This window comes from Oncorhynchus gorbuscha, linkage group LG15, assembly GCF_021184085.1.
Source record: "Oncorhynchus gorbuscha isolate QuinsamMale2020 ecotype Even-year linkage group LG15, OgorEven_v1.0, whole genome shotgun sequence".
NCBI classification, from domain to species: domain Eukaryota; kingdom Metazoa; phylum Chordata; class Actinopteri; order Salmoniformes; family Salmonidae; genus Oncorhynchus; species Oncorhynchus gorbuscha.
In genome coordinates this window covers 57,667,151-57,695,058 of record NC_060187.1, presented here as the reverse complement: position 1 = coordinate 57,695,058, position 27,908 = coordinate 57,667,151, and the positions used below count along the sequence as shown (strand labels likewise).

The following is a 27,908-nucleotide window of genomic DNA, read 5'->3' as shown; positions in this document are numbered from 1 at the left end:
TCCCCCTCATTTTTCCTAACCTAAAACTCAGTATCCTAACCTGCTGCATAAGTTCTATCCTGCTTAGGGTGACATTTATTAAAATAGGTTTGATTTTGTGGAAATCCCCCCACCCAACACACAGACAGTGAAAGCGCTTACCATATTCGAAACTGACAGAACACTAAGCCAATCACAGCGCAACTAAAGAAGATTGCCTACGCTCTGTATATTCCTCGCTGCCCCTCCACCACAGAAAGCACTGAGCTAGGCTGAAACACCTGCATTTTGGAGCTGCCTTATTCAAGAGGCAGAATGACGGGTCGCCACTGTTAATGCCCATGATTTTGGAGATGTCATGCGAGCAGGTGTCTACATACTCATGTAGTGTATCTCTGGGTAAACTAGTGCGTCTAGCAATCTCGCATGTTCATTGGTTTAGCTACCAAATCTAGTCAGAATCTCATTGGACAATGGATTTCGCGGCATTTCTGTAGGGCGCATGCGTTCTATACTGTCAACTTTCCAGCACGCGGAATTGTTCAGGAAGGGGAATAGTTGTGAATACTTTTTACATGTTTATTGTCTTGCCACCTGTTTAAACATTATTTTATCATATAACGTAAGGTAACGGCACCATGTGGAACCAAGGTGAGTTTGTCTTTGTAGCAATGGTTTATATGGCTGTCAAGAATAGCTCAAAAGTTGCCTAGTTGTAAATAACGTTAGCTTGCTATTGTGGCCAGCTCTCTTGAGGTCTGTTTTGTTGTGCAAAGTTGTGCGCTGACTTTGTGCAAAGATAGCTAGTAGCTGACTTGACCTGATTTCTTCTGTAAACTAAAAGGCACCGAGCTTTTTGTCGTACAGTAACAGGAAACAACATTAGCAAACGTTAGCTAGGTAACTCTAACATTAGCTACTGTAGTTAACTTGTTACTGTTAGCTATTTGGCTCACTAGGGTGTAGTCTCCAATCAGCTACCTAACGTTAGCTAGTAATGCAAGCTTGTTTTCATGGTTTTAGTCAGACAGTGAATTATTGCTGTAGTCTAGTTAAATATATATATTTTTAAAGACTGTTATTTCGTGTAGGTGGATCATACGGTGAATCAAACATGGGTGGTGGATACACTCAGTCTCCGGGAGGATTCGCATCACCTGCTGCCTCCCAGGGAGGAGAGAAGAAAGGGGTCTGTATCTGTCATTCACCAACTCCATATATTACAAAGTTAGCGAACAGCAAGTGGAAAAGGTCTGTCATCGTAATATTAGTAGCATAACGCACTATTGTGTCTGCCATTGTGTAATTGTTTTTTGTAGGTTAAAGTTGGCTCTATGAATTACTCAGGCTTTCTGTGTATGTATGTTTACAGAGACAACGTGCCCAACATATTGTCCCCTGCACAGTGTCCCAGCTCATGTCTGCTGCCCAAGCAGAGGATGTCTTCAGAGTGGGAGAGGTGGAGGTTGCCCAGGTAACCCAAAATACATCTTAAATATGAGGATGGTGGCCATTTTGTTGGGGTTTGTGGTGTGTTGCGATACGGTAACTAAAAGACTGATTAGGATTTTAATCTTCCATGTACAAATGGAAATGTGAGGTGTGCCTTGGTATACTATGGCAGTATTCTCTTTTTGTGTGCTAGGTTACCATTGTGGGCATCATCAGAACCACTGACAAATCCATGACCAACATCCAGTACAAAGTCGATGACATGACAGGGGCCCCTATGGACGTGAAGCAGTGGGTAGATACGGAGGTGAGTCTCATCAGGGCTGCTAAGTACTAGGATCAGGAAGGATATACACTACAGTCAACACTTGCGGTATAATTTCCAAATAATGTTCAATAAACATATTTTGTGACATCAGGCTACACTCAAATGAGAGTTCAACTGCTAACTCAACTCACCTATGGTTCTGTCTTGCTCTCTCTCCTCACTCATAGGATCCCAGTGTGGACAGCACTGTCATCCCCCCAGGCACTTACGTCAAGGTCTCTGGCAATTTGCGCTCCTTCCAGGTGAGGTCATCATCCCCACACAACTACATACCTTTATCTGTAGGTCATATCACAGCCATGACCACATCATTCTACATGTTTATTTTTTGTTGTTTTCAAACAATGTGTAACCTGCAAATGTTTATTTTGCAGTTGAAGTCGGAAGTGTACATACACTTAGGTTGGAGTCATTAACTTCTCTAGGGTAGTGGGCAGCATTTGGAATTTTGGATGAAAAGCATGCCAAAATTAAACTGCCTTCTACTCAGGCCCAGAAGATAGGATATGCATATAATTGGTAGATTTGGATAGAAAACACTCAAGTTTCCAAAACTGTTAAAATGGTGGTCCTTCTGTAGCTCAGTTGGTAGAGCATGGCGCTTGTAACGCCAGGGTAGTGGGTTCGATCCCCGGGACCACCCATACGTAGAATGTATGCACACATGACTGTAAGTCGCTTTGGATAAAAGCGTCTGCTAAATGGCATATATTATTATTATTATTATTATAACCGAACTGATTTGGCATGTTAAAACCTGAAAAAAAAATTATTTTTTTGTTGTAGTTTTCTATTCAATGCCATTACAGTATCCATTGACTTAGGACTCAAATTGCAGTTCCTATGCCTTCCACTAGATGTCAACAATCTTTAGAAATTGTTTCAGGCTTGTATTCTGAAAAATGAGGGAGTAAGCTCATTTCATGCGCACGACCGAGAGAGTGCCTTTCTTGTTTACCTTTTATATTGACAATGTTATTGTCCGGTTTAAATATTATCGATTATTTAGGCTAAAAACAACCTGAGGATTGATTATGAACATCGTTTGAAATGTTTCTACGAACTTTATGGATACTATTTTGATTTTTTTTCTGCCTGTTGTGACTGCATTTGAGGATGTGGATTGATGAAGAAAACGCGCAAACAAAACAGAGGTTTTTGGATATAGAGAGACTATCGAACAAAAGGAACATTTATTGAATAAATGAATGTCTTCTGAGTGCAACCATATGAAGATCATCAAAGGTAAGTGATTCATTTTATCTCCATTTCTGACTTGTGTAACTCTTCTTCTTGGCTGGTTACTGTTTGTAATGATTTGTCTGCTGGGCAATGTTCTCAAATAATCGTACGGTATGCTTTCGCCGTAAAGCATTTTTTAAATCTGACACCATGGTTGGATTCACAAGAAGTTCATCTTTAAACCTATGTTAAATAGTTGTATATTTTCTGAATTATTATGAGTATTTCTGTATTTGAATTTGGCGCTCTGCAATCTCACTGGATGTTGGCCAGGTGGGACACTAGCGTCCCACATACCATAGAGGTTAAAAAAAAATTAAACACTCCACAAATTTGTTGTTAACAAACTATAGTTTTGGCAAGTCGGTTAGGACATCTACTTTGTGCATGACACAAGTAATTTTTCCAACAACTGTTTAGACTGATTATTTCACTTATAATTCACTGTATCACAATTACAGTGGGTCAGAAGTTTACATACACTAAGTTGACTGTGCTTTAACCTCTAGCGACGAGCAATCCTGTATCCGGGAGCGTAATCATAACCTCAAGCGCATTATGATAACGCAACGTTTCCTATTCATGAAAATCGCAAATGAAATTAAATAAATATATTCAAACACAAGCTTAGCCTTTTGTTAACAACACTGTCATCTCAGATTTTCAAAATATGCTTTTCAACCAAAGCTACACAAGCATTTGTGTAAGAGTATTGATAGCCTAGCATAGCATTAAGCCTAGCATTCAGCAGGCAACATTTTCACAAAAACAAGAAAAGCATTAAAATAAAATAATTTACCTTTGAAGAACTTCGGATGATTTCAATGAAGAGACTCTCAGTTAGATAGCAAATGTTCATTTTTTCCAAAAAGATTATTTGTGTTGGCGAAATAGCTCCGTTTTGTTCATCATGTTTGGCTAAGAAAAAGACGGGAAAATTCAGTCACTACAACGCCAAACTTTTTACCAAATTAGCTCCAAAATATCGACAGAAACATGGCAAACGTTGTTTAGAATCAATCCTCAAGGTGTTTTTCACATATCTATTCGATAATATATCAGTCGTGGCAGTTGGTTTCTCATCAGAAGCAAACGGAAAAATACTGCAGCTGGAGATTACGCAATAATTGCAACGGATGACACCAAGCGACCACCTGGTAGATGTAGTCTCTTATGGTCAATCTTCCAATGATATGCCTACAAATACGTCACAATGCTGTCGACACCTTGGGGAAGCGACAGAAAGCCTAAGCTCATTCATGGCCCATTCACAGCCATATAAGGAGTCATTGCCATGAGGCGGTTTTAAAAAATGCGGCACTTCCTGATTGGATTTTTATCTGGGTTTCGCCTGTAACATCAGTTCTGTGGCACTCACAGACAATATCTTTGCAGTTTTGGAAACGTCAGAGTGTTTCCAAAGCTGTCAATTATATTCATAGTCAAGCATCTTTTCGTGACAAAATATCTTGTTTAAAACGGGAACGTTTTTCATCCAAAAATTAAAATAGCGCCCCCTATATCCAAGTAGTTAAACAGCTTGGAAAATTCCAGAAAATGATGTCATGGCTATAGGAGCTTCTGATAGGCTATTGACATATTTGAGTCAATTAGAGGTGTACCTTGTGGATGTATTTCAAGGCTTACCTTCAAACGCAGTGCCTCTTTGCTTGGCATCATGGGAAAATCAAAAGAAATTAGCCAAGACCTCAGAAAACAAATTGTAGACCTCCACAAGTTTGGTTTGTCCTTGGGAGCAATTTCCAAACGCCTGAAGGTACCACGTTCATCTGTACAAACAATAGTACGTGAGTATACACACTATGGGACCACGCAGCCGTCATACCGCTCAGGAAGGAGACGCGTTCTGTCTCCTAGAGATGAACGTACTTTGGTGTGAAAAGTGCATATCAATCTCAGAACAACAGCAAAGGACCGTGTGAAGATTCTGGAGGAAATGGGTACAAAAGTATCTATATCCACGGTAAAACAAGTCCTTTATCGACATAAACTGAAAGGCCGCTCAGCAAGGAAGAAGCCACTGCTCCAAAACCGGCATAAAAAAAGACTACGGTTTGCAACTGCACATGGGGACAAAGATCGTACTTTTTGGAGAAATGTCCTTTGGTCTGATGAAATAATAATAGAAATGTTTGGCCATAATGACCATTTATGTTTGGAGGAAAAGGGGGGGCTTGCAAGCCGAAGAACACCATCCCAACCGTGAAGCAGGCGGGTGGCAGCATCATGTTGTGGGGGCGCTTTGCTGCAGGAGGGACTGGTGCACTTCACAAAATAGATGGCATCATGAGGTAGGAAAATTATGTGGATATATTGAAGCGACATCTCAAGACATCAGTCAGGAAGTTTAAGCTTGGTCGCAAATGGGTCTTCCAAATGGACAATGACCCCAAGCAAACTTCCAAAGTTATGGCTGAAGGACAACAAATTCAAGGTATTGGAGTGGCCATCACAAAGCCCTGACCTCAATCCTATAGAAAAATATGTGGGCAGAACTGAAAGCGTGTGCAAGCAAGGAGGCCTGCAAACCTGACTCAGTTACACCAGCTGTGTCAGGATGCCAAAATTCACCCAACCCAAGGCTAATTTTTACTAGGATTAAATGTCAGGAATTGTGAAAAACTGAGTTTAATTGTATTTGGCTACGGTATATGTTTACTTCCGACGTTCCGTTTTGCAACTTAAACAAGAGTTTCTATTAGACAAATTTGGGTAGGTCCATTCCTGTTTTAGTTTCGTTTGGTTCCATTTCAGAAACGTTTTGCAACAGAATTGGTGAAGTGAATACACCGTTGATCACAAGCACACATGGTTCACTTTCACAGCAGCCACATACAGCATCATCACTTTGATGACCAGTTGCAAAAATCTCCCCAAGCCAAACCAAAACTGTGACACTGCCTAGATCGTTGTCACCATATGAGCTAACGTCATAATCAACCAAGTAGAACTAGTAAACCCACAATCAATCCCTGTCTACAATCACGCAGTACAGCAGTCAGTTTAGCAGTTACTCCGGCGAGCCCCTGTGGCAATAAATTTATAAAACAGAAAGCTCCCCTTGACTTGGAAGAGTTGCAGTGTTGAATAGCCATAGCCAACAAATTGCATTCCTCTCTGTCAGGTTCTTGTGTAGGTTAAATCGGCTACATTAGCTAAGTATGTGAAAGCTAAACCAATAATAAAAAAATACACTGAGTGAATAAAACATTATGAACACCTGCTCTTTCTACGACAGACTGACAAGCTATAATCCCATATTGATGTCACTTGTTAAATCCACTTCGATCAGTGTAGATTACCACCCGAGATGGCATAGCAGTTCAGACGTCTTTTGTCCTCGTCTTGTCGTGTCCTGTATATATATATATATATATATATATATATAATATATATATATTTACAACTTTTTTTCACATACATTTTTTTTTATTTTCCATCAACTCCTCTTCAAAACACTCTCCTGCAAACCGCCTCACCAATTTATATTTATAAATAAGTATTATTTACCTCAAATCTGCAATCTTCCAAGAAGCTAGCCAGAAGCTAGCCAGAAACTCCAAGAAGCTAGCCAGGAGCTAGCCAGGAGCTAGCTAGAAGCTAGTTCAGAAGCTAGTTAGCTTCTTTACTGGCAAATCGTTAGTATTCAGCTAACCACGGTTTGTGGTCATCAGCTATCCTTTAGCTCGAAAATCTATCGCCAGTTTTGTACGGCGCAGCTCGGAACGGAACATACCGGACCAATTTTTCTCTCCATGTCCTTGGATTTCAACTGCTCTCTGGACATTCATTCCCGGATCTCACAGCTAGCTAGCTGCTATCCGTGTGTCTATCTGCTCTCGTCGATTCCGGAGCAAACATCAATTACTCCGGAGCTAGCCAGCTCCGTCAATCACTCCTGAGCTCCGTCAATCACTCCTGGGCTGCAGTCACCTATCCGGACCCGTTTTACTGCCTACGCGGAGCCCCACCGTGCCTTCACAACTGGACTGCGACGTTGTCTACCCGAAGGAGATCCGGCTGGCTCTTCCGTCTCGACGTTACCTGAACGCCCATCTGCGGCCTGCTAACCGTTAGCTGTCTTACCGGCTGCTCTCAGAATAGACAATCGGACAATTTATTTATTTTTATTATTATTATTATGTTTATTCTTGGGCCTCTATAACTATATCTATTGTTTTTATTTTATTTTTGTTGTTGTGTGATTTGGACTAATCCCCTCTACCACACGGAACCCCACTAATCTACTGACGGAACGCAAGAGGTGGCTAACAACAGACCCCCTTCCTATGCTAGCTTGCTACCGATGTCCTGGCTAGCTGTCTAAATCGCCTTGACCCCGAAACCAACCACTCCACTCTCTGGACTCTTTTGATCACTCGACTAAGGATGCCTCTCCTTAATGTCAATATGTCTTGTCCATTGCTGTTCTGGTTAGTGTTTATTGGCTTATTTCACTGTAGAGCCTCTAGTCATGCTCACTATACATTATCCAATTTATTAGTTCCACCACCCACACATGCAATGACATCTCCTGGTTTCAATGATGTTTCTAGAGACAATATCTCTCTCTTCATCACTCAATACCTAGGTTTACCTCCACTGTATTCACATCCTACCATACCTTTGTCTGTACATTATACCTTGATGCTATTTTATCGCCCCCAGAAACCTCCTTTTACTCTCTGTTATAGACGACCAATTCTTATTGCTTTTAGCCATACCCTTATTCTTCTCCTCCTATGTTCCTCTGGCGATGTAGAGGTGAATCCAAGCCCTGCAATACCTGGCTCCACTCCTATTCCCCAGGCGCTCTCTTTTGATGACTTCTGTAACCGTAATAGCCTTGGTTTCATGCATGTTAACATTAGAAGCCTCCTCCCTAAGTTTGTTCTATTCACTGCTTTAGCACACTCTGCCAACCCGGATGTTCTAGCTGTGTCTGAATCCTGGCTTAGGAAGACCACCAAAAATTCTGAAATTTTAATTCCAAATTACAACATTTTCAGACAAGATAGAACTGCCAAAGGGGGCGGTGTTGCAATCTACTGCAAAGAGCCTGCAGAGTTCTGTCCTACTATCCAGGTCTGTACCCAAACAATTTGAACTTCTACTTCTAAAAATCCACACCTCTAAAAACAAGTCTCTCACCGTTGCCGCCTGCTATAGACCACCCTCTGCCCCCAGCTGTGCTCTGGACACCATATGTGAACTGATTGCCCCCCCATCTATCTTCAGAGCTCGTGCTGCTAGGCGACCTAAACTGGAACGTGCTTAACACCCCAGCCATCCTACAATCTAAACTTGATGCCCTCAATCTTACTCAAATGATCAATGAACCTACCAGGTACCCCCCCCCCCCAAGCCTTAAACACTGGCACCCTCATAGATATCATCCTAACCAACTTCCCCTCTAATTACACCTCTGCTGACTTCAACCAAGATCTCAGCGATCACTGCCTCATTGCCTGCATCCGTAATGGGTCAGCGGTCAAACGACCTCCACTCATCACTGTAAAACGCTCCCTGAAACACTTCAGCGAGCAGGCCTTTCTAATCGACCTGGCCGGGGTATCCTGGAAGGATATTGATCTCATCCCGTCAGTAGAGGATGCCTGGATATTTTTTTTAAATGCCTTCCTAACCATCTTAAATAAACTTGCCCCATTCAAGAAATTTAGAACCAGGAACAGATATAGCCCTTGGTTCTCCCCAGACCTGACTGCCCTTAACCAACACAAAAACATCCTATGGCGTTCTGCATTAGCATTGAAGAGCCCCCGTGATATGCAGCTATTCAGGGAAGCTAGAAACCGTTATACACAGGCAGTTAGAAAAGCCAAGGCTAGCTTTTTCAAGCAGAAATTTGCTTCCTGCAACACTAACTCAAAAAAGTTCTGGGACACTGTAAAGTCCATGGAGAATAAGAACACCTCCACCCAGCTGCCCACTGCACTGAAGACAGGAAACACTGTCACCACTGATAAATCCACCATAATTGAGAATTTCAATAAGCATTTTTCTATGGCTGGCCATGCTTTCCACCTGGCTACTCCTACCCCGGTCAACAGCACTGCACCCCCAACAGCAACTCGCCCAAGCCTTCCCCATTTCTCCTTCTCCCAAATCCATTCAGCTGATGTTCTGAAAGAGCTGAAAAATCTGGACCCCTACAAATCAGCCGGGCTAGACAATCTGGACCCTTTCTTTCTCAAATTATCTGCCGAAATTGTTGCCACCCCTATTACTAGCCTGTTCAACCTCTCTTTCGTGTCGTCTGAGATTCCCAAAGATTGGAAAGCAGCTGCGGTCATCCCCCTCTTCAAACGGGGGGACACTCTAGACCCAAACTGCTACAGACCTTTATCTATCCTACCATGCCTTTCTAAGGTCTTCGAAAGCCAAGTCAACAAACAGATTACCGACCATTTCGAATCTCACCATACCTTCTCTGCTATGCAATCTGGTTTCAGAGCTGGTCATGGGTGCACCTCAGCCACGCTCAAGGTCCTAAACGATATCTTAACCGCCATCGATAAGAAACATTACTGTGCAGCCGTATTCATTGATCTGGCCAAGGCTTTCGATTCTGTCAACCACCACATCCTCATCGGCAGACTCGATACCCTTGGTTTCTCAAATGATTGCCTCGCCTGGTTCACCAACTACTTCTCTGATAGAGTTCAGTGTGTCAAATCGGAGGGTCTGCTGTCCGGACCTCTGGCAATCTCTATGGGGGTGCCACAGGGTTCAATTCTTGGACCGACTCTCTTCTCTGTATACATCAATGAGGTCGCTCTTGCTGCTGGTGACTCCCTGATCCACCTCTACGCAGACGACACCATTCTGTATACTTCCGGCCCTTCTTTGGACACTGTGTTAACAACCCTCCAGGCAAGCTTCAATGCCATACAACTCTCCTTCCGTGGCCTCCAATTGCTCTTAAATACAAGTAAAACTAAATCCATGCTCTTCAACCGATCGCTACCTGCACCTACCCGCCTGTCCAACATCACTACTCTGGACGGCTCTGACTTAGAATACGTGGACAACTACAAATACTTAGGTGTCTGGTTAGACTGTAAACTCTCCTTCCAGACCCATATCAAACATCTCCAATCCAAAGTTAAATCTAGAATTGGCTTCCTATTTCGCAACAAAGCATCCTTCACTCATGCTGCCAAACATACCCTTGTAAAACTGACCATCCTACCAATCCTCGACTTTGGCGATGTCATTTACAAAATAGCCTCCAATACCCTACTCAACAAATTGGATGCAGTCTATCACAGTGCAATCCGTTTTGTCACCAAAGCCCCATATACTACCCACCATTGCGACCTGTACGCTCTCGTTGGCTGGCCCTCGCTTCATACTCGTCGCCAAACCCACTGGCTCCATGTCATCTACAAGACCCTGCTAGGTAAAGTCCCCCCTTATCTCAGCTCGCTGGTCACCATAGCATCTCCCACCTGTAGCACACGCTCCAGCAGGTATATCTCTCTGTTCACCCCCAAAACCAATTCTTTCTTTGGCCGCCTCTCCTTCCAGTTCTCTGCTGCCAGTGACTGGAACGAACTGCAAAAATCTCTGAAACTGGAAACACTTATCTCCCTCACTAGCTTTAAGCACCAACTGTCAGAGCATCTTACAGATTACTGCACCTGTACATAGCCCACCTATAATTTAGCCCAAACAACTACCTCTTTCCCAACTGTATTTAATTTATTTATTTATTTTGCTCCTTTGCACCCCATTATTTTTATTTCTACTTTGCACATTCTTCCATTGCAAAACTACCATTCCAGTGTTTTACTTGCTATATTATATTTACTTTGCCACCATGGCCTTTTTTGCCTTTACCTCCCTTCTCACCTCATTTGCTCACATTGTATATAGACTTGTTTATACTGTATTATTGACTGTATGTTTGTTTTACTCCATGTGTAAGTAACTCTGTGTCGTTGTATCTGTCGAACTGCTTTGCTTTATCTTGGCCAGGTCGCAATTGTAAATGAGAACTTGTTCTCAACTTGCCTACCTGGTTAAATAAAGGTGAAATAAATAAATAAATAAAAAAGATTAAGGGTAGGCGACAGGTTAAATAAGTATTCTTTTTTAGACAGTTGACATGGATTGTGTATGTGTGCCATTCAAATGGTGAATGTGCAAGATCATATTTAAGTACCTTTGAACGGGGTATGGTAGTAGGTGCCAGGAGCACCGGTTTGTGTCAAGAACTGAATTGGGGCTGTTCTGAAGGCAGAAGTGGTGGTGCAACTCAATATTAGGAAGGTGTTCTTAATGTTTTGTACACTCATCATATAGCTAACTCTCTCTCTGCTGCTGCTTAATTTAAGAATTTAATTTGTGCAAACTGATCAACTATTTTCATTCTCAATCTTTGAGTCAACTATTCACCACAATTTATGCACTGCAGTGCTATCTAGCTGTAGCATATGGTTTCAGTACTAGATTCATTCTCTGCTCCTTTGATTGGATGGACAGCATGTCAGTTTATGCTGATAGCGCTTATAGGTTGGAGGATGTCCTCCTGAAGTCTTCATAATTATTTTGTTAGTCTATGGAAGGGTGTGAGAACCATGACCCTCCTAGGTTTTGTATTGAAGTCAATGTACCCAGAGGAGGAGGGAAAATAGCTTACCTCTGGCTACACCATGGTGCTACCCTAGAGGGTGCTGTTGAGTCTACTATAGCCCCTCATTGCAAAAGTTTTTTTTTTTTTATCAGTTATTTGTTGACATTAATATATTAAATATATTTAGTATAGTTTTATCTAAAATGTTTCACTTTATTTTTTTAATGCAATTCACTGAGTGGGATGGTCCTCCATTCTCTGAGGAGCCTTCACTGACCTGTGCAAATGCATTCATGTTAACTGAAAGTGTGCGTTGCACATTCAGTCCTGTGTGTCTCTGTGTCTGATGCACTGACTGTGGGTGTTTGTGTGTAACTTCCTGTCTTCGATAGAACCACAGGTCCATGGTAGCATTCAGCGTCCGGCCCCTTGACGACATGAACGAAATCACCTCCCACATGCTGGAGGTGGTGCAGGCACACGTGCTGCTCAGCAAACCACAGACGATTATGGTGAGAACTTCCTTCACACATGACAAAGAGCACCAGGGCCTAAAATTAACACCCGCCTCCTGCGGGTAGATTTTAGCATTGGTGGGTAAAGATACCTTCTTCACCAGCCATGTTGGCGGGTGGTCAGGGCTTCACACTTCAAGAGTTTCACTCACGTTTGTTAATAAGAAGTCGAGTATGATCATATTTATAGCAAAATAAATGCTGCAGTAGCTGTTTTCATAGTATTTCTGCCATTTTGTTTCATAGTTGGTAAATTAATCGCACAAAGTCAAAACTACGTATCCTATAGCCTATCCCACCTCGAGCTGCCACACTGCCTGTCTAGGGGCTGTGCGTCCATGAAGAGCTGAGTGAATGATTATTTTTTAGAAGAGCTGTGCACAGGCATAATGTTGGTCTAATTTACTTCTCGGAAGTCTACTGATACTTTGTCCTTGTGTTTCTTGGCAATTTACATTTTGTTCGCAATCTAGGTATTTTTTTCTATATTTGAGTTTCAACTGCTAGGGAAGAGAAGACGATGCAGTTATTAGTCAGACTCTGAATCTCAGGGACATGACCCTTGAGTCGTGTTACCGCGTTAACCTCCTGCCCTTAACGGGGCATGTGAACATCTGATTATTTTCATAAACACTGGTCACAAAAATGTATATGAAATTAAACAAGGTACCACATTACTTACATTTACATTTAAGTCATTTAGCAGACGCTCTTATCCAGAGCGACTTACAAATTGGTGCATTCACCTTATGACATCCAGTGGAACAACCACTTTACAATAGTGCATCTAAATATTTTTGAGAAGGATTACTTTATCCTATCCTAGGTATTCCTTAAAGAGGTGGGGTTTCAAGTGTCTCCGGAAGGTGGTGATTGATTACTTCTTACTAGTAATACATTATTGTTTTAGAAACATTACAAAGCATGCTCATCTGTTTTTTTTGTTTTGTTGATGTAATTTTAGGGGTGAAGAAATATTTTGACTGGTAAAAAAATGTAGTGGCTGGTAGATTTTTAAATCTACCTGACACAGTGGCTGGTGGACCAAAAAGTACATTTTAGGCCCTGAAGAGCACCAATATGCCTGAATTTGACTTTCCCACCTGTATAACAGTAGTCACAGAGCTGACGAGTTGGCCTTGGCCCATCTGCCACATATTTAAATGGAGATAAATTAATCATTAAACTTAGCTTTGAATAAGGTCATTCAACCTCAGTAATGCCACAATCAGCTCCTTGTGCTTTTTATGAATAAAGTTTTGTTTTGATTCTCTTCCTGCTTGGCACCACTCACACACAGTTCTGGTTACCTTTTTAGATGGGCGGAGGAGGGGGAATGAACACTAGTATGGTGCCCTTGTCGCGGCCGGGAATGGGTGGCAACACAGGGGGTGGATACTCGGGTGCCAACGACATGTCCGCTAACGGCCTGAGCCCAAGCCAGAACCAGGTGAGTCTGCAATGGACTAAAGAAAATGGCTGGGCACATTAAATAGTTGGTAGAATAAACAATAGGTAGCCTAAACGCACCGACCATACCAATTGGAAAGTAAACCCGCACCTGTTACCAGGTGAAAGGAGAAAAAAGTGTACTTTATTTAAAAAATCTAGCACATTGGTCTAATGATTACAAAATTAATTGGGCCTCATCAGATTTTATTAAAAATGCCTCACCACACTGCCATCTGTAGGACTGGCATAACAATTGGGAACTTTTCAAGAGTTCTACATGTGATTGGCACAATATTCTATATGAATGATTTTTGTTATGCTCTTGTCCTCATAAGGTGCTGAGCTTGATAAGGAGCTGTCCAGACGCGCAGGGTGTCAGCACACAGGACTTGAAGCAGAGACTCAGCGGCATGAGCTTGGCTGTCATCAAGTAAGACATTCCCTTCCCTCCATCCTCAAATCAGTTTCTGAAGTTCTTGATATGCTTGAATGTGTCCTGTTGGACCACAACAGTGGTCGTGTTCTGCAGGGCACATCTTAGGCCAGCTTTCAGATAAAAATATTTTATAGAAAAAAACATGTATTTCTGGGATGTAGAATAAGGCACAAGAGTAGACTGCATAATTAAGCATGCTGCATTGGCACCTATCTTACTGTCCTTTGTCTTATCATAGGCATGCAGTGGAGTTCCTCAGCAACGAAGGACACATCTTCTCCACCATCGACGAGGATCACTTCAAGTCTACAGACAATGACGACTAAAGCATCTCTCCATTCCCTGTTAGCACTAAGAACATGATCATAGTCTTGGGTCCATTCTCAACACACTGTGTGCTATGAGCGGACGATTGTATTTGAGAATAACACCGAAAGTCCTCTTAGAATTTTAAGATCTCAACACTGAAAATAGAACCTGTAGTCATTCATGGAAGCATGGTTCATACTGAGGATCATCATGGGATGTCTATATAATCCTGAGGGTTTCTGCAAAATTAGGCCTTGGTTTGACTGACATGGTGGCCAGTGTTCACATATCCTGTTTCAACTTCCGTTAATGATATTACAGTACGAGTGGGTGCATCATAGGCCAATGGTTGTTCTCACAATGAATGCAATCTGTGACTACCAGTTCCTCAATCATTGATCTTGATAGTTGTTGTTTAAAAATAGTGAACAGAATGCAAAACTTTGCCATTCAGATTCTCATGTCTCTATGTTTTGTTTTTGTCTCTAGTAAACATATATTTTCAGAAAAATGTGTAATTTGATCTAAATATATTACCATTTTATATAGTCAATTGGAAAGTATGTAACCTTAGAATGCAGAAGTATAATATCATGCAGTATCGATACCCAAAGCAGTGATGCATATGCACCAGTAAAGCTTTGTGTTGCGCAAGAAGATCCCCACTGTTATCACTCCGGCTTTCTTATATTTACCTCCACTCTTAACAGTAATGTCACTGACGCTGCCAGAATAGCATCATTGAGTTTTAAAATAAGGGGACATTTTAAGTTACAAAATACATGGCTAAATTATTATTATCAACCATGAACATCAATAGGCTTTTATTATGATAAGCATTTGGGATAATCGGTTGGCAAGTGTGTTTTGTGACTAGCAATGTAGAAAATGAAAACCAAGTAACAAAATATGGGTACAATAAGACATGTATCCTGTTTTGCACAGTCCAATCTCAAAGTATTCACGGTTACAGTGGCTGGCTATCAGTGCATAGTTCTGACATTGTTTTGCACCCTATAGTCTAGTCTATTTTATGCAATGAGACTTTAGTTAGCCTTTTAATAGGTATTCCTCTGGCTGGTTCAGTAAAATAAAAAATTGTCCTGTGCTCTTCTCAACTTGTCGTCCACTTGCTCATAATCATGGTCACTGTCCACATCTGCTTGAACTTCATATTTCTCTGCTGCTGAAAGACAAGTTAATTTTAGGCTTACCGAACAATTGAGGTTTTGTGTGAAGTTGTCACCCAGTGCAAAAACATTTACCTAACAGAGAACTACAGATAACAGTAAAATGTTGTATAAAAATATGCACCAAATTCAGAAACGATGAATGGGGTAATTTTTGCCGTTGACTTTTACTTCCCTGATGAAATAGCTCAAGTCATTTCCAATGTAAGACATACTGTACCTTTATTGTTGGGCTTGTGACTTATAGATTTGATGTAAGTGTTTGGCTGAGCCTTGCCTGACTTGACATCGGTCATAGGTTTTCTTGGAATCAGCGGAGGGGCATCATCCTTGAAATCCTTCACGACAACAGGAAAATGATACTACCGTTATTCTAGGAAGTGTACATACTATGTTGAAAAAACAGGAACCACATATTTGCATGGTGCGAAGAGTCTGCATCAGCAAACATTTTCACATAACTGATGAGACTACTGTAACATATGTGTGAATGTTCTAATATTTTTTCTTTAACTAGGCAAGTCAGTTAACAAATTCTTATTTACAATGACGGCCTGCCAAAAGGCAAAGGCCTCTTGCGGGGATAGGGGCATGGGATTAAATCAAATATAAATATAGGACAAAACACACATCACAACAAGAGAGACTACATAAAGAGAGACCTAAGACAACATAGCAAGGCAGCAACACATAACAACATGGTATAAACATTATTGTGCAGAGTCAACAGCAACAAAGTGAAGAAGGTAGAGACAAAACATCACACAAAGCAGCCACAACTGTCAGTAAAAGTGCATGATTGAGTCTTTGAATGGAGAGATTCCAGTCGCAAGCTGCAGCGAACTGAAAAGAGGAGCGTGGAATGTGTGTGATTTGTAGACCTTTAACAGAATGTGACTGGCAGAACTGGTGTTGTGTGTGGAGGATGAGGACTGCAGTAGATATCTCAGATAGGGGGGAGTAAGGCCTAAGAAGGTTTTATAAATAAGCATCAACCAGTGGGTCTTGCGACGGCTATACAGAGATTACCAGTTTACAGAAGGGTAGAGTGCAGTGATGTGTCCTATAAGGAGCATTGGTGGAAAATCTGATGGCTGAATGGTAAAGAACATCTAGCCACTCGAGTACACGCTTAACTGCCGATCTATAAATGATGTCTCCGTAATCTAGCATGGGTAGGATGGTCATCTGAATCAGGGTTAGTTTGGCAGCTGGGGTGAAAGAGGAGCGATTACGATAGAGGAAACTAAGTCAAGATTTAACTTTAGCCTGCAGCTTTGATATGTGCTGAGAGAAGGACAGTGCACCATCTAGCCATACTCCCAAGTACTTGTATGAGGTGGCTACCTAAAGCTCCAAACCCTCAGTGATAGTAATCACACCTGTGGGGAGAGGGACATTCTTCTTAACAAACCACATGACCTTTGTTTTGGAGGTGTTCAGAACAAGGTTAAGGGTAGAGAAAGCTTGTTGGATAATAAGAAAGCTTTGTTGTAGAGCATTTAACACAAAATCCGGGGAGGGGCCAGCTGAGTATAAGACTGTATAATCTGCATATAAATGGATGAGAGAACTTCCTACTGCCTGAGCTATGTTGTTGATGTAAATTGAGAAGAGTGTGGGGCCTAGGATAGAGCCTTGGGGTACTCCCTTGGTGACAGGCAGTGGCTGAGACAGCATATTGTCTGACTTTATACACTGCGCTCTTTGAGAGAAGTAGTTAGCAAACCAGGCCAAAGACCCCTCAGAGACACCAATACTCCTTAGCCGGCCCACAAGAATGGAATGGTCTACCGTAATACAATATATTGATTGAGCAACCCAAGACCCTATTATATGAGACAGCATTTTAGTCCTAGTCAAATCAAGTCACAATTTATTCAAATTATTAAAAGTGTATTACACAATATCTCAACATACTTTACAGAGAACATTTTTAAGTTAAAACAGAGAAACATCAGACATAGAAACAGTACAGTGCCACATTTTTGTTTGACAATTTCACAGCTAAGACAAGGGATGTGGGGCTGCAAGGCAGAGTACAAGGGCAATACATGGGATGCAAGACAGTAGGCAGGACATGTAGGACAGTAAACAAGTCCAGCAAGACAGGAGTGACAACAGGAGATGAGCAGTGCTATATCCTGCCTAGAAAGTACATGAGGTCTGAAAGGAAGAGCTTACCGGAGGCAGAGGAGCAGCGGGCCTTTGAGTCTTTTTGCTATCAAGACTTAGATCACTCAACAGGGAAAGGGTGCCGCTTTTGGGTGGAAGACAGGGGGCATCTGGGTGTGAGGGTGAAGGGGTTGCCTTGGAAGACTTTGAGCCTGACAATGGCTTTGAGCCTGACAATGGCTTTGAGCCTGACAATGGTTTTGAGCCTGACGGTGGATTTGATCTTGATGATGGCTTCGGCTTTGGTGGACGTGGTGGTGGGGGCTCATCTGATGCGGTGAGCTTTCGAAATTCGTAATAGAATGAGTCTGTCACCTCTGTAACTGTCTCCAGGTGATATTCTTGGGTCAAAGGCAAAGGGTCGTTAGTAAAAGACAAAGACATGTTAAGCCAGTCTGTGGGTATCTCAAAGCACCTCTCTGGCTTTCCTGGAAGGCTGGCCTGGACCACGGGCTGTATAGTAGCCTCCTGCAGCCTCAGGGATGAGAACCCCACCAGAGGATCATTCTCCAGCTCTGCGTCACCGCTCACCACCTTAACGTCCAGTGGCAGAGCAAAGGCCTTGCACAAGTCCTTCAGGCTGTACTTCTTATTGTCCGTGAGCTTCTCCACAAAGTGGCTCTGCATGTACAGGGGCAAATGGACCACCTCACTCTCCTCCTTCTCCTCTTCATCCTCCTCCTCGTCATCGTCCACTTCTTGGAGACGTCTACATACAAGGACCTCCACGGTCTGGTTATTCTTCTCCTCCTGGCTGGTTCCTCCTCCGGGCAGCTTCACCTTCTCGCAGCGCAGCACCTCCAGCTGCTCGCCCACACTGAGTGCCAGAAGCCCCTCCTCCTCCAGCTCCTCACTGTGCCGCGTCACCCTGACCGTGAGAAACGGTGCTTGGGTCGAGGCGGCGTACAGCTCGTACACCGACTCGAACTCCCGCGGCCTCCGTCGCAGCCGTCCCCCGTAGCTCTGCGACATTAGGAAGTACTGGCGGGCCTTGCGCCCCTTGAGACCCGAAGCCAGAACCATGGCTGAGGAACCACGCTTGTGAAGGACTAGGGGATGGCCCTTGTGTAGCTCAGCCAGCCAGGTACAACGGAACAGAGGCTGGCCCTCATGGTGCTCCAGTATTTCAGCCGTGGTGGGGAAGGCCTCGTCTGGCTGTGCAAAGACCTCGAGCAGAGTGAGCGGGGTCACAAATGTCAAGTCTTGGGATTCCGTCGTCACGTCAACCACATCCACCTCCAAGCTGGAGGGGAACTTGACTATGTTCTTCCTCACTGTGAGAAAATTTGAGAAATTATGTTGAAAGGGTGAAGACCCATACAGTAAAGTACTAAACTTGATGTTGAGCAGAATTTTTTTTAAACTAAGCTGTATGTCCAAATTGCACAATCTTGTGCAGGCTACAGTTTGCCAATTGCTTTGATGATGTGCTCCTCAGGCAACACTTCTCTCAGTTCTAGATTCTAACATGATATCGCAATGTTTTTCCATTGGCTAAGGAAGTATGCCATTGGTTGACTCAGAACCAGCTTCTACTCACAGTGCATGATGGCCTGGACCTGGTATATGGGGCTGAAGACTAGCGATGCCCCGTGCTTGGTCTTCTTGCTGAAGCAAAAGTGCCGGCTGCAGAGGTGGGGCGAGGACATGATCTCCTGGAGGGTGTAGGTCTGGTCACTCTCACACTCATAGAACTCCCCACGGCAGGAGAAGGGGATTAGCACGTCAGCCGAAGCCCCCTGCTGGCCTCTGAGTTGACAGCGGACGCAGCTCTCCTCACCCCCGTCCTGCTGCTCGATGTGTAGCATGGTCACGGCCATCCCAGTGCGGAGGGTGAAATTCTGTAAGGTCAGCTCACATCGGCTGGTGAAGGTGAAGGGAAAGCAGGTGTCCAGGCCTACAGGCCTCAGACTCACCATCTCCTCCACTGTGCTGTATGGCATCTCCTCTGGAACCAGCTTGAACAGATCTGAGCGGGAGAGTCCACAATGAGGCCATTAATAACACGGCATTGATCAAGTGATTTTATTCAAATTAATTAAACATATTACCATGGTTAATAAAGAATAAGGGGGGCTCACATACATAGAATTACTAGAACTGCCATTCTTGGTCAAGTCAATCATCTGTGCTAGGTGGACCGGAGGCATTTATTTTTCTCTTTCTAGGCCTGGCTAAGCGCATTTGTTGAAAACCGTAAGCCTCACCTGCATGGTTGATGGGCAGCTCAAACTTATCATTGTTGCTGGTGTCCTCACAGCTGACAGACAGGAGCTCGATGTCGATGACCTTCACCAAGTCCCCTGTGGACAGGCACACCTCGCTTCCCGACAGCTCATAAACAGAGCCTATAAAGCATCAACACACCACAATTTACAAAGTACACACACACACACACACACACCAGGGTTTCCGTTAGGAAAATTTGGCGTGGTATATTTAACCAGCAGCGTTTTAAATTGATTGGACATTTTGAGAAATGTACAGGACCCATATGCATTGGGTGGATATGAAATAACATTAGAATATATTAATTCATACAGTCTTAACAGAACAAGTCGAGGAAACAGTGATATGGGGGGCCCTTCTTACCCACCTTGAGGATGTTAAGTTTACTTTTCATCAGCCAACGAGACGAGTAACGAACAGCAAAAATCACTAGCCAATGTAAATCTACCGTCTGCCAGAGTAGAAAAGTGAACCTATTCTATTGGTCAGCTCGTTGAGAAAGAAACTGGCTATTCTCAAACAGACTCTGGGACAGTTGTGAGATGACGGGGGTCATGCATGCTCTTACAATGCATTATAACCACATCATAATGCATTATACCTTCAGGATTTAACCGGTTAAGCGTAAACTCCGCAATTCTGGGGACTTACGTTATTATTTCATTGAATTGAGTTTGCCTCAGAAGACCCTGGGGTATCAGGTTACATATCCACAGCCACTGGAAGCTGGAACCTTATTGAGAGGTCTCTGAATAACGGAACATATTCACTGTTGCTACCTAAGGGTATGTTTAACAGAGAATATTACATGTAACCATACTTTATAAGTTATATATCATCAATGATACTATTTAGGCCTATGGCTAAGTCATCAAGAGCTGTTTCAATTCAACCCAGGTTTCCACAGAAAATAGACAACACAAATAAGGTTTTGGCTTCAAGTTAATTATGAATATGTTGGATTAATTGAAAAAATGGGACTAAAAAAAAACAACTTTATTTGAAGTGCATTTAGAGTTTGATTGGATTAGAGTTAGTCCTTTTCTATATCTTTGAGGTTTGGTTGAGATGAAGATGTGAATCCAACACATCAATTATTAAGTTGTAGACAAACTGGATGTTGAATTGTGTTTGGTTGTCTGTTTGGTTGTCTGTCCAACCAAATATCAACATTTGAAGGAGATTGGATAGTTCTGCTTGGATAGTTCCATCTGTGCCACTGACTTATTCTGGCTTGTTTTCCAGTTTGTCAACAAATGAATAGTTTATTTGTGTGATTTCTATCCCCATCTCAAACAAAAATCTAAGTTAAAGAATAGGTCTGTGGAGATCTTTACAATTGCTATAATAATCTGTGCAGAATCTCGAACAGCATTGATCACTTGCGCTATATACTTTAAATGTATTCTCATCTGCAATCCATGTCATTTGGTTGTGCTATTAGATGAAGCACGGGGATAACACATTCATCTGTTGTATAAATAAACAACATATCTGACATTGTATTCTCATTTGAACTTTTAAATAGTTTGTGTGACTACTAAACCAAAAATCAGACATTGTTTTTCCATTGGAATGTGGATGTGGTTTTAGATGGTTAAAGGCATAGTGATAACATATTGGAAGTGATAAACATTTTTGACTGTCTTTTTGAGTGGGTGAGTATAGGTTGTAATCTCATTGATCAACATCTCAACCAAATATTACCCAATTATCCACATCACCCCACCCCCCTAAGTTTTAGATGCACTATTGTTAAGTGACTGTCCCACTGGATGTCATAAGGTGAATGCACCAATTTGTAAGTCGCTCTGGATAAGAGCGTCTGCTAAATGACTTAAATGTAAATGTAAATGTAATTTCAGGTCTGATGACAGTGCAATATTTGCATGCACATACTGTACTGGGTTGATTTTTAAAATGTTTTTATCGCAGTTGTTTACTCAATAATACTCTACCGTTACAAAACATGCCTGAACTGATAGAAATAGATATACAGTACACAGTACTAACTTATCTGTTCCAGGAACATCACTCATGAGGCTTTGCTACTTTCATTTTCCCTCCATTTCCTTATTTGGAATTAAATCGCTTTTTCTTGTGGGTTGCAGGTCATTTATTTGATACATTGTCTCAATATCAACCTGGTTGTAGGTTGTCTACTGACTGACCATCCATCCATATAACTAAGCATATTATTATCTATAAACCTTTAAACATGTGATATTACATATAGTCCTCTACGTATTTATTTAGAAAGTGAAGAAAAAACATTTAAATTAGCTCTATACTCCAGCATTTTGGATTTGAGATCAACTGTTTCATGAGGCGACAGTACAGAATGTCACCTATTATTTGAGGGTATATATACACATCTGTTTACTGTTTTACTATTTACAAATGAAAGCACTTTATATATCTTCTCCCATTTGAAGGTGTCATCAGTATTTGGACAAATTCACTTATGTGAGTATTAAAGTAGTCAAAAATGTGTATTTTGCTCCCACATTCCTAACATGCAATGACTACATCAAGCTTGTGACTCTACAAACTTGTTGGATGCATTTACGTTTGTTTTGGTTGTGTTTCAGATTATGTCGTGCCCAATTAGAAATCAAATCCAAGTTTAAATTGGTCGCCTACAGTTTTGCAGATGTTATTGCAGGTGCAGTGAAATGCTTATGTGTCACGGATTCCCCCGGTACTGCTGCTCATTCAGTTCACCAGCTCCGTCTCACTGAACTGGATCATTACCACCAACCCCGGACTGTCTTGTCTCATTATGCACACCTGGTTCCCATTCCCTCTGATTAGTATGTGTATATATGAGCCCTCTGTTCCTCATTGTCCTTGTTGATTATTTTTCCATGTCCGTTGGTCTTGTGAGCACATGTGCTCCGTTGTATCGGCTTGCGCGTTACGGTGTTAGTATGCATGTTAATACCGGTCTCGTCCCGTGTATTTGTATTACGGGTCTCGTCCAGTGTATTTATTAGAGGTTTACACCTCGCTCTTTGTTTATAGCCCTGTGTGTGTGTGTGTGTGTGTGTGTGTGTGTGTGTGTGTGTGTGTGTGTGTGTGTGTGTGTGTGTGTGTGTGTGTGTGTGTGTGTGTGTGTGTGTGTGTGTGTGTGTGTGTGTGTGTGTGTGTGTGTGTGTGTGTTCGTTTGTTTTGGGCTTCGTCCCAGTCATGTTCATGAGGTACGCATTTTTGTGTAGAGAAAAAAATAACTATTTCGGATTCCTGTGTCTGTCTCCTATCATTATACAACGTGCCATTATGTTTCTAGCTCCAACAGTGCAGCAATATCTAGCAATACAATAACAATACGCACAATACCCAAAAGTCTTAATTCGTTTTTTTTTTAAATACGCCAGAGTCCGGAATATAAATATGTAAATGAGGGGGGATATAGACAGTATGAATAGAAAAGGTGTGAATGGTAAATAATGTATTGTCACTTTTTGTAATTAAGAATGTTTCTGAACACGTCTACATTCATGTGGATGCCAACATGATTATGGATAATCGTGAATAATGAGTGAGAAAGTTAGTTTTGAGCGTGTCTTTGGGACTGCAAGAATTCTTTGATCATTTGATCAACTGACTTGCCTAGTTAAATTAAGATTAGATTTAAAATAATACAAAAATGTTTTGACCATAATGACCATGAAGACTGTTTCAGGCTGAGGAGATCACTGAGGTATTGGGGAGCAAAGGCATTGAAGGTACCAGAGGTGATGCAATACTGGACCTAAGCATTAGACATGAACCAACTTTACTATAAACCATCCATCCTACCAGCCATTGGCCTCAGTGATCATCAGACAGTCCTATGGTCTTGAAAAGCCCAACAAACCAGAAGTGAGAGCATCGCCCTATCCGACAATCTAACCTGGACAGTTTTGGAAAGTAGATCGCAAACCACTCCTGGCAAGAAGTATACAATGACCCTGATGCTACATCCAAGACTGCTGCGTGTAATGACCACTTCTCTGTCCAAACTGTGAAAATGCACCCTACTGACAGACCCTGGATGACAGCAGAGGAGACTGGTATGAGGAGGTATAGGAGGATAGGCTCAATGTAAAGGCTGGAACAGAATATATGGAGTCAAACACATATGGAAACCTTAGTCAAACACATATAGAAACCATGTTTGACTCCGTTACGTTTATTCCAAACCATCACAATGAGCCCGTCCTCCTATAGCTCCTCCCACCAGCCTCCTCTGGCTGAAATCAAGGCCCCTCTGAAAATCTATATTCCTGCCCATGATCAAAACAACAAAGTAAACTAACAACTGGTTCTCTCAGGTCAGCCAATCACTAACTTCTCTGGACACAACAGCCATCCCAGCCTTCTTACGTTCCCTGCAGCCTCTCCCTGAAATCCAACCCGGGAGGTGTATGACAAGCTGCGTGTGATCAAAAACAACAAAGCCCCTGGCCCCTACGGCAGCAGATCCTATGAGAATTTGCCTGCGAGTTGAGTCAACTCATCGTCTCAGAGAGGTGAATTCCCTTCCCAGTGGAAAGAAGCCACAGTCGTGCTCATCCCTAAGACCCCCCCCCCGACAGCCAACCAGCTATGGCCTATATCCCTGACACCACAACTATCAAACAATTCCTGTGAGCTTCACTGCCAGCTGGATGAAGGAAGACCTAAAACCCAACATAGACCCCAGACAGTTTGGAAGCAGACCCGAAAGATCATCGACTTACGCTCTCGTTAGCCTTTTGGACTATACAAACAGTCATACATCCCATCCACCATAACCACCCTCATCACCACTTCTCCAAGGCATTTGACAAAATCACCTACACCATCGCCATTGAACGCCTGGTCCAACTGGATGTCAGACCTGCCCTCACAGCATGGCTCTGCAGTTTTGTGACCGGATGTAAAACAACACTCAGACTGGCAGGAGCTGAAGGGAGGTGAGGCTCAAGGAACTCCTCTGGGTCCTCTCATCTTCCTTGCAGTCATTGACGGTGCAGCCCGGGATGTTGACAGTAGGTGGAAGTACATTGATGATTTCAGTCTGGCCCACACAAGCACAATGGGAAAAATATGCACACCACAGCAGGCCCTGGACAACTTTGACTCATGGGTTCAGGCAAGCAAAATGTTATTGAACCCTGCCAAGTGTAAGGTCCTATCAGTGACCCTCACTAGAAACCCACCTGTCTCATGCTCTCCAGATCGAGGGGCAGGGCTGCGTAAGAGCTCAAAGTGTCTAATAGTGTGAAGATTCTAGGGTTAATGGTACAGACGGATTCACAATGGGGTGAGCAGGTTGTTCGTTTGTTTCAATCGCTGTAGGTGAAATTTTCACAAGTATGTGGTACATTTTCTGCTTAGTACAAAACTCAAAACAGATTATCAAAAAGGCAGTTGTTCTAAAACTCAAAGCACATTTCCAAATGACTGAGTACAACACAAAATCATAAGTCACTTTTTCACAAAAATGAAATCAGTGTTTCATCTAGAAATACATGTTTACATTAAGTACTTGCCTTTCACAATACAATGCTCACATTACTTTTAATAATGATAGTCTTCTTATTTGTTAAAATACCTTGTACTATTACTTAATCCAACTGCTCTTATTTGGTAAACCTATAGATTTTAAACTGGTTTGTCTACTATATATAGATTTGGAGAACTACAGAATTACAATGTATGTTTGTAAAATATATACATATAAAGTATGATATACACAGAGTGTACAAAACATTAAGGACACCTACTCTTTCCATGATATAGACTGACCTGGTAAATCCAAGTGAAAGCGATGATCCCTTATTGATGTCACTTGTTAAATCCACTTCAATCAGTGTATGTGTAGGGGAGGAGACGGGTTAAAGAAGGATTTTTAAGCCTTGAGACAATTTAGACATGGATTGTGTATGTGTGCCATTCAGAGGTTGAATGGGCAAGACAAAATATTTAAATGCCTTTAAACGGGGTATGGTAGTAGGTGCCAGGCACACTGGTTTGTGTCAAGAACTGCAATGTTGCTGGGTTTTTCACGCTCAACAGTTTCCCATGTGTATCAAGAATGGTCTGAGGACAGATGCTACGCACTTCAACACTGGGCGGTCCCGTTCTGTGAGCTTGTATGGCCTACCACTTCGCAGCTGAGGCAAAGTTGCTCCTACACGTTTCCACTTCACAATGGCAGCACTGACAGTTGACCGGGGAAGCTCTAGCAGAGCAGAAATTTGAGGAACTGACTTGTTAGAAAGGTGCCATCCTATGATGGTGCCACATTGAATGTCACGGAGCTCTTCAGTAAGGCCATTCTACTGCCAATGTTTGTCTATGGCGATTACATGGCTGTGTGCTCAATTTTATACACCTGAAAGCAACGGTGTGGCTGAAATAGCTGAATCCACTAATTTGAAAGTAACTCATTTGAAGATACACTATATCTTGCATTTTTTGCCATTGGATCAACTGGTTGTTAAAACAACTAAATTGAGAATATTTCATTATGTTGTATTTTGGTGATTAAACCAATATTTTCAGTCAACTTATATTTTAGATTAATGGTTGTGTGGTGAAAGATGTTTCCAAACTAAATTAATGCACAATGAAAGGTTTTGAATGTAAGACTGACTGCGTTAGAAGTGTTAACAGTTTGGAGTTTTGTACTAAGAGTTTTGAAAATAGCAAAACAAAGCTATTGAAAATAACTGTTAAACTCAATGTTTTATTTTAGCAAAGTTGGAAGATAATGTTTGTAAGAAGGCCATTGTAGGCCAAAATGTTATATTTTAACTTAAATAAACATTGCATTTTTAATGGTTAGCTTTTCCTAATCTAAGATTATCACATTTTTTGGGGTTGCACCTCAACAAGCGCTCTCCACTTCTTTTCACATCAGTCTAGACGTCTGTCAGGCTTGGATTCGCAATACCAAAAGGTGTTTCCACATGTACATGAACAACGAAGGCATTTACTGCAATGTCGATGAGAACCTATGGCCAAATGCTCAAGACAGGTTTGATGCAAATTAGTGCCTGCTAAACGTTATTTTTTTTTCATTAATTTAATTTAATTTTAATAGAGTACACCTATGTGGTAATATCTGAACAATACATTTACTTTTTGCGCCAATGATTATTACTGTAAAATATGTCTTAAATTATCAACCTTTGATCACGCATGATATAGAAATGATGAAAATAATGAAACCGTCGAGACTAGCTTTTTGTTGGAGGGGGTCGGGGGGTATGATATTTATGCCACTGTAACTTTCTCACTCATTATTAACGATTCATTATCCATAATCATGGTAGCATCCGCATGAATATAGAAGTGTTCAGAAACGTTTTATTTACAATAAAAGTGACTCCAAAATGACACATTATTTACCATTCATTTCTATTGGGCGCAAGATAATCTGAAACACAACCAAAGCAAACTGCAAATGCATCCAACAAGTTTGTAGAGTCATGGGTGCTAGGACTATGTGACCGAACACTACACTTTGACTACTTGAATACACGTATAATTACATTTGTCCAAATAGATGACACCTTCAAATGTGGGGACAAGATACTGTCATTTCTAAACGGTAAAACAGATATGTATATGAAAGTACCCTCAGTTGTAAATGAGATATTCTGTACTGTTGCCTAATTATGAGACTTTTGTTCTACTTCTGTTTGTGTATGTCAGAATTGATCATTTAAAAAACTGCCACTGACTGTTAATCAGTAAGTTATACTCTGCCTGTCTGTCTCATTTCTGGCGATGTAAAAACTGGTTTGCCCACACATGGAGTTTATGAAAGAAAGTATGAAAACGTCTTACCTTGAAAGTATACCCCAGAGCAAACCTGCAGAATCCGTGGCAGACATGTTTTATCCAAGGATGCAATTAATTCTTGCAGGGACATAACTGTTTTAGTGCCTGCCATCACTACTGGGCTGCCTCGATGTTGTGCTGTCAAGGCTCAACTGTGGTTCCA

The 27,908-nt window shown here is 41.9% G+C and overlaps 2 protein-coding genes across 5 annotated transcripts; one reads left to right on the top strand and one right to left on the bottom strand.

The window, feature by feature from the left end:
- The first annotated feature begins 454 nt into the window (after positions 1-454).
- On the top strand, positions 455-15,446 carry LOC123997576 (replication protein A 32 kDa subunit-like). The gene is made up of 9 exons (XM_046301956.1): positions 455-630; positions 1,071-1,168; positions 1,352-1,453; positions 1,625-1,738; positions 1,927-2,001; positions 12,014-12,133; positions 13,455-13,586; positions 13,924-14,018; positions 14,263-15,446. The coding sequence occupies exons 1-9, from the start codon at positions 618-620 to the stop codon at positions 14,348-14,350; spliced, it is 837 nt and encodes a 278-aa protein (XP_046157912.1). The 5' UTR covers positions 455-617; the 3' UTR covers positions 14,351-15,446.
- On the bottom strand, positions 15,141-27,908 carry LOC123997574 (protein THEMIS2-like). Of its 4 annotated transcripts, none has more exons than XM_046301953.1 (7): positions 27,752-27,908; positions 19,906-20,046; positions 19,239-19,667; positions 17,708-18,972; positions 15,744-15,861; positions 15,397-15,519; positions 15,141-15,362 (listed from the first exon to the last, which is right to left on the bottom strand). In XM_046301953.1, the coding sequence occupies exons 1-6, from the start codon at positions 27,855-27,857 to the stop codon at positions 15,416-15,418; spliced, it is 2,163 nt and encodes a 720-aa protein (XP_046157909.1). In that variant the 5' UTR covers positions 27,858-27,908; the 3' UTR covers positions 15,141-15,362; positions 15,397-15,415. The 4 variants fall into 4 exon arrangements, with proteins under 4 accessions (XP_046157909.1, XP_046157911.1, XP_046157908.1 ...); XM_046301955.1 differs by having other exon boundaries at positions 15,397-15,516; XM_046301952.1 differs by having other exon boundaries at positions 15,141-15,519.

Bases quoted from the DNA above. Each gene is read 5' to 3' on its own strand.
- LOC123997576 (XM_046301956.1), top strand. The intron at 1,454-1,624 runs GTAACCCAAAAT...TTTGTGTGCTAG, and splicing joins GAGAGGTGGAGGTTGCCCAG to GTTACCATTGTGGGCATCAT. The intron at 14,019-14,262 runs GTAAGACATTCC...GTCTTATCATAG, and splicing joins ATGAGCTTGGCTGTCATCAA to GCATGCAGTGGAGTTCCTCA.
- LOC123997574 (XM_046301952.1), bottom strand. From the start codon at position 27,857: ATGGCAGGCACTAAAACAGTTATGTCCCTGCAAGAATTAATTGCATCC. The intron at 19,668-19,905 runs GTGAGGCTTACG...TCTCCCGCTCAG, and splicing joins GCTGCCCATCAACCATGCAG to ATCTGTTCAAGCTGGTTCCA. The intron at 15,520-15,743 runs GTACAGTATGTC...CTTGTCTTTCAG, and splicing joins TCACAAGCCCAACAATAAAG to CAGCAGAGAAATATGAAGTT.